We start from the raw sequence: 13,122 nt of genomic DNA, 5'->3' as shown, positions 1-13,122 counted from the left end.
TGTTCCATTTTATTTGGCCTTGTTGTATCTTAGATGGTTTTTGTTTTGATATTTGACTCTGAAGCACAGATCAGCTAATATAAAGTATTCATGTTTGTGTCATTGATGTTTTATTAACAGTGGTTCACCCCCTGCAGGGGAGTTAACACATTGCCTCAGACGCTCTCTCACCGTGCTTTGTTTTGGGAGACTCCTCTCTGCTCTGATGCCTGTGCATTTATCCGACAGTAGTTTTCCTTTTGTCTGAACTCATACTTGTTGTCTGAACTTGTACTGGTTGTCTGAACTCGTACTGGTTGTCTTAACTCGTACTCGTCTGAACTCGTACTGGTTGTCTAAACTCGTACTGGTTGTCTGAACTCATACTGGTTGTCTGAACTCATACTGGTTGTCTGAACTCGTACTGGTTGTCTTAACTCGTACTCGTCTGAACTCGTACTGGTTGTCTTAACTCGCACTGGTTGTCTAAACTCGTACTGGTTGTCTGAATTCGTACAGGTTGTCTTAACTTGTACTGGCTGTCTTAACTCGTACTGGTTGTCTGAACTTGCACTGGTGGTCTGAACTCGTACTGGTTGTCTTTACTTGTACTCGTCTGAACTCGTACTGGTTGTCTGAACTCGTACTGGTTGCTGTGTGCAGATCTCTAAGCCCCATTTCCTTATTTCTCCTGCCGCTGCTTGACAGTTGACTGCCTTTTGGACTGATTCTGTCCTGTCAACACATTTGATGCTAAAATTCTCACTGTTACACTTTTAGACTCTGACCTTACCTTATCATTTACTGATCATATTTTTACCAACTTGTATTTAAGTCCCTTTACTTTTATTCCTCATTTGTTTGTTGTTGTTTTTTTGCCTAAATCCCATGTTATAATAGTTGCTCTCTAATGTGTGTTATGTGATATAAACAGTTGTGAGAACATTCATTTAATATGTTTATTAACTCCTCAGTATTTGATTGGTGTTTTCATTTCTGAAAACCCTACTCAATTTGACAAGCTGGCAGCTTGTCATTGAGGTTAAGGATGCATTATAGCAAGGAGCTCACATAATGTGGTTTGTGTTTCATTCCTGCATGGGAGACCATGCGGTCTGAGTTTGAATTGATGCTTAATAATCCAGGTAAGAACATCACAGAAGGTTGAGTCAGTTATTCTGGACACAATGTTTACTGAGATACGTGTCATCATCATCTAAGTGACCTCTTCAGTCTCAACTGACTGCAGGTACCCCACCCTTATAAACAATACAGTGACTGCAGGTGTCCCCATCCTTATTAACAATACAGTGACTGCAGGTATCCCCACCCTTATAAACAATACAGTGACTGCATGTGTCCCCACCCTTATTAACAATACAGTGGCATAACGACCCAAAACAACCACCAGTTTTATATGCACAGATGGGTGTGACCATTAACTAGAGTTATAATGGTCATGTGTACTATTCACAGAGGATTTGGGAATGTTTGCAATCACAGCATTGTAAGATGGTGACAGATGTACTCTTAGCCCCCCCCACACGGTTCAGGGATGGTCATTCCCTCTTAACGCAGATGGGCTCTTTGACTCCGCATTCAAACCAGCGTTCCTCCCTATCAAGGATGTGCACATCCTCATCCCTGAAAGAGTGGACACTGGCCTGTAGATGGTGTAGACCAGTGGTGCCCAACTCCAGGCCTCGAGGGCCGTAGTGTCTGCGGGTATTTGTTCCAACCATGCACTACACCATCTGATTTAACTAATTAGCTCACCTCCTGGACCAAGGAGGGAAAGGAATTAGTTAAATCAGGTGGTATAGTGCATAGTTGCAATAAATACTTGCAGACACTGCGGCCCTCGAGCCCTGGAGTTGGGCACCCCTAGTGTAGACTGTGGATTCGTTGCCTGACGTGTTAGCTCTCCTGTGTTGTGTGATCCTCTTGGCCAGCATCTGTTTAGTTTCCCCAATGTACAAGTCACGGCAACCCTCCTGGCACTTAACAGCTACACTATATTGCTCTGTTTGTGCTGGGGGACCCGATCGTTGGGGTGGACCAACTTCTGGTGCAGTGTGTTTTGGGGTTTGAAAGCAAATGAGACGTGGTGTTTGGAAAATACACGTCTCAGCTTTTCCAACACTCCCGCCACATACAGAATCACCACTGGTTTACACTTAGACAGCTGTTGTCCTTCTCCTCTCTTCGATTGGCTGGTGCACTGTTTGGGATCTTCCTGGTTTTGACAAACGCCCAGTTAGGATAACCACACTTAACCAGGGCCTGTTTAATGTGGGATTTTTTCCCCCTTCCCCGGCTGCTGTGTTGGTGGGGACGTTGTCAGCTCAGTGGTCCAGTGTCCTGATGACTCCTAGTTTGTACTGCAGTGGATGATGAGAGTCAGACCTTAAGTACTGATCAGTATGTGTTGGTTTAAGGTAAACATCAACAATCAAATGTCCCCCATCACCAACTGCAGTTTCACAGTGTAAGAAGGCTACCCTGTCATGTTCCTCATCCTCCCTGGTGAACTTGATGTGGTGTCCACAGAGTTCATGTGGTCGGTGAAATGTGGTACATCCTGAGATTTAATTCTAACCCAGGTGTCATCCACAATCTCAACCAATGGCTAGGTGGTGTCCCTGGACAGGACATCAGAGCCTCTTTTCCACTTCCTCCATATACAAGTTGGCCACGACAGGTGAGACTGGGGAACCCATAGCACACCCATGCCTCTGCATATAGTACTGCCCCCTGTATGTGAAGTACGTGGACTGAGGACACAGCTTTAGGAGCAGACACACTTTGTCAGTGTTAAGGGTGGTCCTATTGCTAAGGGTAGGGTCGTTTTGTAAATTCATACAGGCTACCTCCACTGCTTCATCAACAGGAAAACATATGAAGAGAGACTTAACATCATAAGAGACCATTTTTTCATCCTCCTCCATGATGATGTCCCTCACCTTATCCACAACACCCATAGTGTTGTGAATGTGATGTTCATTACTGCCTACCAACGGGTTCAGAATAGATGCCAGAAACATAGAGATGTTATAGGTCACTGAGTTAATCATACAATGCCATTATGGCCTATTGTTAGTATGATTAGTATGATCCAAAATTTCCAAAAATGACACCACCAAAAACATGCAAAACAGAGAGAACAAAAAACAAAACAAAACAAAACAAAAAACACACACACAAACAGTTAACAACATACCACATTCAGTGCAACAGAGTCCAAAAATTCCACTGTCCAAGAGAACGAACACCAGCCAGGATGACTGTCGGAACTGCCGGTCTGCATGAGCTAGCAGTTAGCTTAGCCTACACTGCTTCCACGTCCTGTCAGACTGCCCTCGGTGCTTCCTCTTCGGGTGCAGCTCCAGGCAGGGACGTGGTCCTTTGACTCTGTCAGCCGATCCAACGCCAGCTCTCCCAGCCAGACACCCTCGACACACCTCCCCTCACTCCACACAGACACAGACAAAAACACTGCCCAGCTGCCAGACCGCCTCGGTGTTAACTTGGGCACAGCTCTAAGCAGGGCCATGACCCTGGGCCCACAGGACGCAGCAGATCAAGCTCTCTCAGCCGATCCAACGAGCTCTCCCAGCCATTAAACGAAAAAAAATATATCAAAGATCAAAATAAAAACTTGACACGATGACACAAACTACAGACATGGACATGGACAAAGACTGCATATTCAGTACTGGGTGAAGCCCCTGAAAACCTGTATTTGCGCCGCCATCTTCCCACATCTGGAATGTATGTTCACGTGTGTCCCTGTTGATGAAGCAGTGGAGGTAGTCGGCAAGAAAATTACAAAATGATCCCACCCTTAGCAATAGGACCACCCTTAATACTGACCAAGTGTGTCTGCTCCTGAAGCTGTGTCTTCAGTCCATGAACTTCACACACAGGGGGCAGTACTATAGGCAGAGGCATGGGTGTGCTATGGGTTCCCCAGTCTCACCTGTAGTGGCCCACTTGTATATGGAGGAAGTGGAATGGAGGCTCTGATGTCCTGTCCAGGGAAACCACCAAGCCATTGATTCAGATTTGTGGATGACACCTGGGTTAGAAATAAATCTCAGGATGTACCTCATTTCACCGACCACATGAACTCTGTGGACACCACATCAAGTTCACCAGGGAGGATGAGGAACATGACAGGGTAGCCTTCTTACACTGGGAAACTGCAGGTGGTGATGGGGGACATTTGATTGTTGATGTTTACCGTAAACCCACACATACTGATCAGTACTTAAGGTTTGACTCTCATCATCCACTGCAGTACAAACTAGGAGTCATCAGGATGCTGGACCACCGAGCTGACAACGTCCCCACCAACACAGCAGCCGGGGGAGAAATCCCACATTAAACAGGTCCTGGTTAAGTGTGGGTATCCTAACTGGGCGTTTGTCAAAGCCAGGAAGATCCCAAACAGTGCACCAGCTGATCGAAGAGAGGACAAGGACAACAGCTGTCTAATGTAAACCAGTGGTGATTCTGTATGTGGCGGGAGTGTCGGAAAAGCTGAGACACGTATTTTCCAAACACCACGTCTCAGTTGCTTTCAAACCCCAAAACACACTGCACCAGAAGTGGGTCCACTCCAAGAATCAGGTCCCCCGGCACAAACAGGGCAATATAGTGTACGCTGTTCAGTGCCAAGAGGGTTGCCGTGACTTGTACATTGGGGAAACTAAACAGATGCTGGCGAAGAGGATCACACAACACAGGAGAGCTAACACGTCAGGCCAGGACTCCAAAGTCTACACCATCTACAGGCCTGGACTCCACAGTCTACACCATCTACAGGCCGGGACTCCACAGTCTACACCATCTACAGGCCAGTGGCCACTCTTTCAAGGATGAGGATGTGCACATCCTTGATAGGGAGGAATGCTTGTTTGAACGGGGGAGTCAAATGCTCCTTTTCCACTACATGGTACCGGCTCAACTCGACTCACCTTTTTCCCGTTTTCCATTACTGGAAAGTACAAGCATTTTGGTAACTGTTACCACTTTTCTGGTACCACCTTTGTCGACTTTCCAAAAAAACTGGAGCGGGTACACCGAGGAGGTACTGTTACGGTAATGGAAAATGACACAGAAGTTGAGTTGAGTTGAGTTGAGCCGGTACCATGTAGTGGAAAAGGGGCTAAAGAGGCCAACTATGCGAAGAGGGAAGGACCATCCTGGGACCAAGGGGGGGGGGGGGGGTCTAACAGTACATCTGTCACCATCTTACAGTGCTGTGATTGCAAACATTCCAAAATCCTCTGTGAACAGAAAACATGACCATTGTAACTCTAGTTAATAGTCACACCCATATTTGCATATGAACCCGGTTGTTGGTTGGGTCGTTATGCCACTGTATTGTTTATAAGGGTGGGGTACCTGCAGTCAGTGTATTGTTTATAAGGGTGGGGACAGCTGCAGTCAGTGTGTTGTTTATAAGGGTGGGATCCCTGCAGTCAGTGTATTGTTTATAAGGGGGGGTACCTGCAGTCACTGTATTGTTTATAAGGGTGGGGTACCTGCAGTCACTGTATTGTTTATAAGGGTGGGGTACCTGCAGTCAGTGTATTGTTTATAAGGATGGGATACCTGCAGTCAGTGTATTGTTTATAAGGGTGGGGTACCTGCAGTCAGTGTATTGTTTATAAGGGTGGAACACCTGCAGTCAGTGTATTGTTTATAAGGGTGGGGACAGCTGCAGTCAGTGTATTGTTTATAAGGGTGGGGACAGCTGCAGTCAGTGTATTGTTTATAAGGGTGGGGACAGCTGCAGTCGGTGTATTGTTTATAAGGGTTGAGGTACTTGCAGTAAGTGAGACTGAAGAGGTCACTTAGATGATGATGCCACGTATCTGTAAATAGACGTTGTGTCCAGATGAACTGATTCAACCTTGTGTAGCCTGAGTTTGAGTTTAGAGTCAACGTATAACAAACAGAATGAATAAAAATACTTCTATGTGGTATATTGAAAAATAGTTGATGAAAACTTTGCTGTTGAGCTATTAGTCATTAAAAGTCACCCTGGTGCTTTCCATGTGTGGCTCACCAGGGTCAGTGTGTGAACACCCCATAAACAATCTTACCTGTGACATCACGCCTCAGTCCAGGCCACAAAGCTGAAACCAAATGGAATAAACACGAGGTTAGTACGCTGTATTTATCTGTCTGTCTGTCTGTCTGTCTGTCTGTCTGTCTGTCTGTCTGTCTGTGTCTGTCTGTGTCCGTCTATTTATGTCTGCCTGTCTTACTGTGTAGTCAGTACATGTCTCAGTAACCATTCAGTAAATAGTCAGGTTATTGTGTCTTCCTTAACAGTCATTGACTCTTGTTAAACAGTCAGTCAGTAAACAGTCTGTCAGTGTGTCTTTCTGTTAAATTTGGCAGGTGTGTTGTTTGCTCTCTTACTCTGCTCTGTCTGTTGTCATCATACATGAGGTTATTGTTATTAAGAGACAAGAGTGGTTATTAAGTGATAATAGAGGTTATTAAGAGATAATAGAGGTTGTGAAGAGGTAAGAGAGATAAGAGTGGTTATTAAGAGATAAGAGAGGTTATTCAGACATAAGAAAGGTTATTAAGAGAGACAAGAGAGGTTATTAAGAGATAAGAGGGGTTACTATGAGGTAAGAGAGGTTATTCAGACATAAGAAAGGTTATTAAGAGACAAGAGAGGTTATTATGAGATAAAAGAGATAGGAGGTTATGAACTGTAAAAGAGGTAAGAGGTGTTAAGAGATAAAGGAGATAAAAGGTTATTAGGAGAGAAAAGTGATGACAGGTTATTAAGAGATAAAAGAGATAAGAGTGGCTAGAGATAAAAGAAATAAGAGTGGTTATTAAGAGATCAGATTGGTTATTAGGAGATAAAAGAGATAGGATATTATTAAGCGATAAAAGAGATAAGAGTGGTTATTAAGAGGTAAAAGTGATGAGAGGTTATTAAGATATAAAATAGATAAAAGTGGTTATTAAGAGATAAAAGAGATAAGGATGGTTATTAAGAGATAAGAATGGTTAATAAGAGATAAGAGTGGTAATGAAGAGATAAGTGAGCTTATTAAGTGATAAAAGAGATAGGAGGTTATTAAGACATAAAAGAGGAAAGAGGTAATTAAGAGATAAGAGTGGTTATTAAGAGATAAGAGAGTTTATTAAGTGATCAGAGAGGTTATTAAGAGATAAGAGTAGCTACTAAGAGATAAGAGTTGTAATTAAGAGATAAGAGATGTTATTAAGAGATAAGTGAGGTTATTGAGAGATAAGTGAGGTTATTAAGAGACTAGAGAGATAAGAGAGGTTATTGAGGAATAAAATTATAAGTGTGGTTATTAAGAGATAAAAGAGATAAGAGATGTTATTAAGAGATAAAAGAGATGAGTGGTTATTAAGAAATAAAAGAGCAGTTATTAAGAGATAAGAGCAGTTATTAAGAGATAAGAGTGGTTATTAAGAGATAAGAGCAGTTATTAAGAGATAAGAGTGGTTATTAAGAGATAAGAGCAGTTATTAAGAGATAAGAGTGGTTATTAAGAGATAAGAGCAGTTATTAAGAGATAAGGTGTCACAGCCTCTCGCCCTTGACATCAAGCGATCGCCCCTGACACCTGCTGACCCCCCCCCCCCTTCACCCCGGTACACCAGCTGGCCATCAAAGCAACCGCTGCTCTCCCTTGACATCAAAGCAATCGCCATCACCCTTAAAAAGCCTCCACTGTGGACCAGTCTCCGCTGGAACGTCACCTTTCATGGACTTCTGCCTGCCTGTCTACCTGCCACTGAGCCAACTCCTGCTCTACCCCCGAGATCGGTCACTTCAATAAAGACTTGATTCTTCCCTTACCTGGTTGTCCCGTCTGCTTTTGGGTTCTTTCCTGATACGTGACAGTACGTTCCAGCCTCTATGGACCCAGCAGACCATTCCACCACAGGCCTGGCCACGGTCTGCCAGGCTGTAGCCAACCAGGAATCGGTCCTCGGCCAGCACAGTCAGGTGCTACAGGAGATGGCTGACGCTCAAAGATCTCCGGAATCCAGACCCGACTTAGTGCCTCCGCTAGCCCGGGATCCACCTCTCCAGCTCCGCCACCCCCAGCACAATCAACTTCGGCTAAGGAACCATGGGTTGCCCCGCCTGATAAGTATGATGGAGATTTTGGACTTTGTCGCCCTTTTTTGATGCAGTGTGAGATTGTGTTTAACCAGCAGCCCCAGTCATATTCCACAGATGGAGCCAAAGTCGCTTACATCATGGGTCTTCTCCGGGGAAGCGCTCTGGATTGGGCTACTGCGGTGTGGGAAATGCGGGCCTCCACTTCCTCATCCTACGCTGAGTTCACCACTGCTTTTCGCCAGGTTTTTGATCATCCCGTGCGGGGAAAGGATGCGTCAAAAAGACTGATCTCTCTCCGCCAGGGTTCCCGCAGCGTCGCTGACTACTCAGTTGAGTTCCATACGCTATCAGCGGAGAGCGGATGGAACAACGAGTCCCTCCAGGCCGGGTTTTCCAACGGTCTAAGCGAATCCATAAAGGACGAATTGGTTTCCTACCCCGAGCCTGGAGGGTTGGAGGAATTGGTTACCCTGGCCATTCGTGTGGACAACCGTCTCCGGGAGTGGAGGAGAGAGAGGACGCGCCGCTTTCCTGGTCACTACAACTTTCCACGGGCCACACCTCCAAACTCTGGGGGCCGAGCTCGCTCGACTGAGGTTGCCGTCCTCCGAGAAAGCCCGAGGCATGACTCTTCCCCAACTTCGGAGCCGATGCAACTCGGCCGCTTCCGGCTCAACCCGGAGGAGCGTCAACGCCGCATCACCGAGAACAGCTGCTTGTATTGTGGTCAGCCTGGCCACTTTCTCGCCTCCTGCCCTCACTGTCCGTCAAACTAGCAGGCTCACGAGGGAGGGGGAGGATCCTCGTGAGCCCAACTGTCTGCCCTCTGTCTCCTCGTCCACGTACCCAGTTGCAAGCTACCATCAGTTTTAAAGGTCAGTCCACTAAACTTTTGGCTTTAATTGACTCTGGAGCTGATGAAAGCTTTTTGGATGCAAGTGTTGTGAAGCAGTTAGGTCTTGCCACTGTGAGTCTGGACCAGCCTCTTGAAGCTAATGCCCTGGATGGACGTCTCCTGGCACGGATAACCTCTAAGACCGAGCCTGTGCGCCTCCTGTTGTCGAGAAACCATTAAGAGGAGTTAAGTTTTTTTGTTATCAATTCTCCATTTGCTCCCATTATACTTGGTCATCCCTGGCTGGTTAAGCATAGTCCCCATATTGATTGGTCATCGGCCAGAATTTCAAGTTGGAGTCCCGTCTGTCATGCCATATGCCTCCAGTCTGCTCTGCCTCAGTCTGTCCCATCAGATGTCAAGCCCTGGCTCCAGGAATGCCAAGCCCGATGCTCTGTCTCGTGTGCATGGGGAGGAGTCTGAGCCCAAGCTCCAACCTGACACCATCGTTCCCTCTACCTGTGTGGTTGCGGCTGTCACCTGGAACATTGAAAGGGAGGTCATGGCAGCACAACAGACTCAGCCGGACCCAGGTAACGGTCCCCCCGGGCACTTGTTTGTTCCAGATGCTGTTAAATCTAGTGTGTTGCAGTGGGCTCACTCTTCCAAACTTACCTGCCATCCTGGAGTAACCCGTACCCTAGCCTTCCTCCGTAGGCGGTTCTGGTGGCCTTCCATGACGGAGGATACTGGGTCTTTTGTTTCTGCCTGTCCTGTTTGTGCCCAGAATAAGCCCTCCACTCGGGCCAGTGCCGGTCTGCTGCGCCCCCTGCCTGTTCCACACCGTCCCTGGTCGCATCTGTCCTTGGATTTCGTCTCTGGTCTGCCCGCCTCCAACGGTAACACAGTTGTACTGATTGTCGTTGATCGCTTCAGTAAATTTGCTCACTTTTTGCCCCTTTCTAAACTGCCTTCGGCCCGAGAGACTGCGGATCTGCTGGTCAGGGAGGTTTTCCGGGTCCACGGTCTTCCCCGTGATATAGTGTCTGACCGTGGCCCCCAGTTCACTTCTGCTGTCTGGAAGGCTTTCTGCTCTGCCATCGGTGCCACCGTCAGCCTGTCATTGGGGTTCCATCCTCAGACCAACGGCCAGGCCGAGAGGGCCAACCAGGCATTGGAGATGGTTCTCCGCTGTCTGGTGTCTGCCAACCCATCCTCTTGGTCCTCACAACTTCCCTGGGTAGAATATGCTCATCACACCCTGCCACCGTCTGCTACTGGGTTGTCCCCTTTTCAATGCCTTTACGGCTATCAGCCTCCCCTTTTTCCTTCTCAAGAGGTAGACATTTCGGTTCCGTCTGTCCAGGCCCATGTCCGTCGGTGCCGTCAGACCTGGCGGCGAGCCCGTGCTGCACTGCTCAGGACCTCTGGCTGTTACCAATGCTTGGCGGATCGTCATCGCACCCCTGCTCCGGACTACTCCGGTGACCAGCTATGGCTCTCTACCAAGGATCTACCCTTGAAATCGGACGCTAAGAAACTGTCCTCCAGGTATATTGGTCCCTTTCCCATTGTCAAAGTCATTAACCCCTCTGTGGTCCGTCTGAAGCTGCCCCGCACTCTCCGGGTTCACCCTTCCTTCCATGTGTCCTGCCTCAAACCTGTCTCTACCAGCCCTCTAGTTCCTCCGGCCCCCCCACCCCCACCTCCTTGTATGATCAACGATAATCCGGCTTACACCGTTCGTCATCTCCTGGACTCTCGTCGCCGTGGTCGCGGCCTGCAGTATCTCGTGGACTGGGAGGGATATGGCCCGGAGGAGAAGTGTTGGGTCCCTCGTCGCCTGGTCCTGGATGCAAACCTCATCCGGGATTTCCACAGGACGCACCCTGACGGGTCTGGTAGGTCGCCCGGTGGCGCCCCTCGGAGGGGGGGGGGTACTGTCACAGCCTCTCGCCCTTGACATCAAAGCGATCGCCCCTGACACCTGCTGACCCCCCCCTCACCCCTGTACGCCAGCTGGCCATCAAAGCAGTCGCCGCTCTCCCTTGACATCAAAGTGATCGCCATCACCCTTAAAAAGCCTCCACTGTGGACCAGTCTTCGCTGGAACGTCGCCTTTCATGGACTTCTGCCTGCCTGTCTACCTGCCACTGAGCCAACTCCTGCTCTACCCCCGAGATCGGTCACTTCAATAAAGACTTGATTCTTCCCTTACCTGGTTGTCCCGTCTGCTTTTGGGTTCTTTCCTGATACGTGACATAAGGGTGGTTATTAAGTGATAAGAGAGGCTTTTATATTAAAAGGTAAGAGACGTTATGTTTAAGGGATAAGGGATAAGATATGATGTTGTTGTCATTAAGAGATTAGAGAGGTTTTCTCATTAAAAGATAACAGTCTTGATGCATGTTCAATAATCTCGGTAAGAGAATCACAGAAGGTTGAATCAGTTCATGTGGACACAACGTTTATTGACAGATACGTTTCATCATCATCTATGTGACCTCTTCACTCTCAACTGACTGCAGGTATCCTACCCTTATAAAAATACAGTGACTGCAGGGATCCCCACTCTTATAAACAATACAGTGGCATAACGACCCAAACCAACGATGTTTCATATGCAAATATGGGCGTGACCATTGAGCATGTGTACTATTCACATTCCCCAATCCTCTGTGAATAGTACACATGGCCATTGAAAAACTTGTTAATGGTCACGCCCCATATTTGCATATGAAACTGGTCGTTTGTTTGGGTGGTTATGCTACTGTATTGTTTATAAGGGGTGCAGTTGAGACTGAAGAGGTCAGTTAGATGAGTGATGAAACATCCATCCATTATCTGAACCGCTTATCCTGCTCTCGGGGTCACGAGATGCTGGAGCCTATTCCAGCAGTCATTAGGCGGCAGGCGGGGAGACACCCTGGACATGCCGCCAGGCCATCACACAGACCCCCCCCCATTCACACACATTCACACCTAAAGACAATTTAGTACAGCCGATTCACCTGACCTCCATGTCTTTTGGACTGTGGTAGGAAACCGGAGCACCCGGAGGAAACCCACGCAGCCTTTGGGAGAACATGCAAACACCACACAGAGGACGACCCAGGACGACCCCCAAGTTTGGACTACTCCGGGGCTCGAATCCAGGACCTTCTTGCTGTGAGACGACCGCGCTAACCACTGCACCAATGTGCCGCCTAACCAATGAAACGTATCTGTCCATAAACGTTGTGTCCAGATGGACTGATTCAACCTTCTGTGATAAGAGATAAGAGGTGTTCTTATAGCAGATAGCTAGTAGATGGTGAGCAGTAGATGAAGGTAGATTGTAGAAGAATAAATTAATGTTGGAGAATTAGTGTTAGCGTAGTGAATGGTCAGAATTTAGGAGGAAAATAAATGTCAAACTAGTTTTGTGTAAAACCAAAATCTGTACCTGTGAGCTCTTGAGTGAAACATCTCTACATTGTGACTGAATAAATAGAGTGAAGTGCTTAAATCTGTTCCCCACCTGTAACATCGGGGTAAGGGCTGGGGGTGTGATGTTCTCTGATGGCTGAAAGAAGACAGAATTAGAGAAGTTATTTATAAATGTAAATACATTATTTAAAAAAGATACACCATAAATTACAGCTGTTGTATTCCCTGAAAAAGGAAATTTCGTGGTGAGGGTTCAAGTTTGGAGTTGAGGTTTAACTTGACCTTCACCATCATCTTTTATGGTGCAGTTTTAGAAACAGCTTTTCTTTGCACTTCCATTGGATTTTTTTTTCTAAAGTTGCTTTCACCATTTTGTCCCCTTCTATTGCTCATCTGTCTCTTGTATGTCTCTCCTCTAGTCCTCCGTCAATCTCCTCCATCACTTCTCTCTCCTCTTTGCTGCTGCGTCTCCATAGAGGAAAACATGTTTAATTCAGTCATTCCAGAAGAACTGTTTTCACAGCACGTACTCTGCCGTTAAGCTCCAGGATGTACATAATTCGCTGCCGTTAAGCTCCAGGATGTACATAACTCTAGGATGCACACCATTCCTAGGAACAATTTAGTACTGCCAATTCACCTGACCTACATGTCTTTGAACTGTGGGAGGAAACCGGAGCCCCCGGAGGAAACCCACGCAGACATGGGGAGAACATGAAAACTCCACACACAGGAAGAA

At 47.0% G+C, this 13,122-nt stretch overlaps 1 protein-coding gene across 1 annotated transcript in view; it reads right to left on the bottom strand.

Annotated features, from left to right (window-relative positions):
• The window catches only part of si:ch211-80h18.1 (uncharacterized protein LOC555593 homolog), a 147,401-nt gene that overhangs the window by 11,773 nt on the left and 122,506 nt on the right, over positions 1 to 13,122 (bottom strand). The window contains exons 17-18 of the mRNA XM_056298087.1: positions 12,475 to 12,519; positions 6,093 to 6,125 (exon numbers count right to left, since the gene is read on the bottom strand). Coding sequence (XP_056154062.1) covers positions 6,093 to 6,125; positions 12,475 to 12,519 — 78 coding nt within the window. The remainder of the gene's footprint in view (positions 1 to 6,092; positions 6,126 to 12,474; positions 12,520 to 13,122) is intronic.

Source organism: Lampris incognitus, chromosome 18 (genome assembly GCF_029633865.1).
Source record: "Lampris incognitus isolate fLamInc1 chromosome 18, fLamInc1.hap2, whole genome shotgun sequence".
NCBI lineage: Eukaryota > Metazoa > Chordata > Actinopteri > Lampriformes > Lampridae > Lampris > Lampris incognitus.
This window is presented reverse-complemented; position numbering and strand designations above follow the sequence as displayed.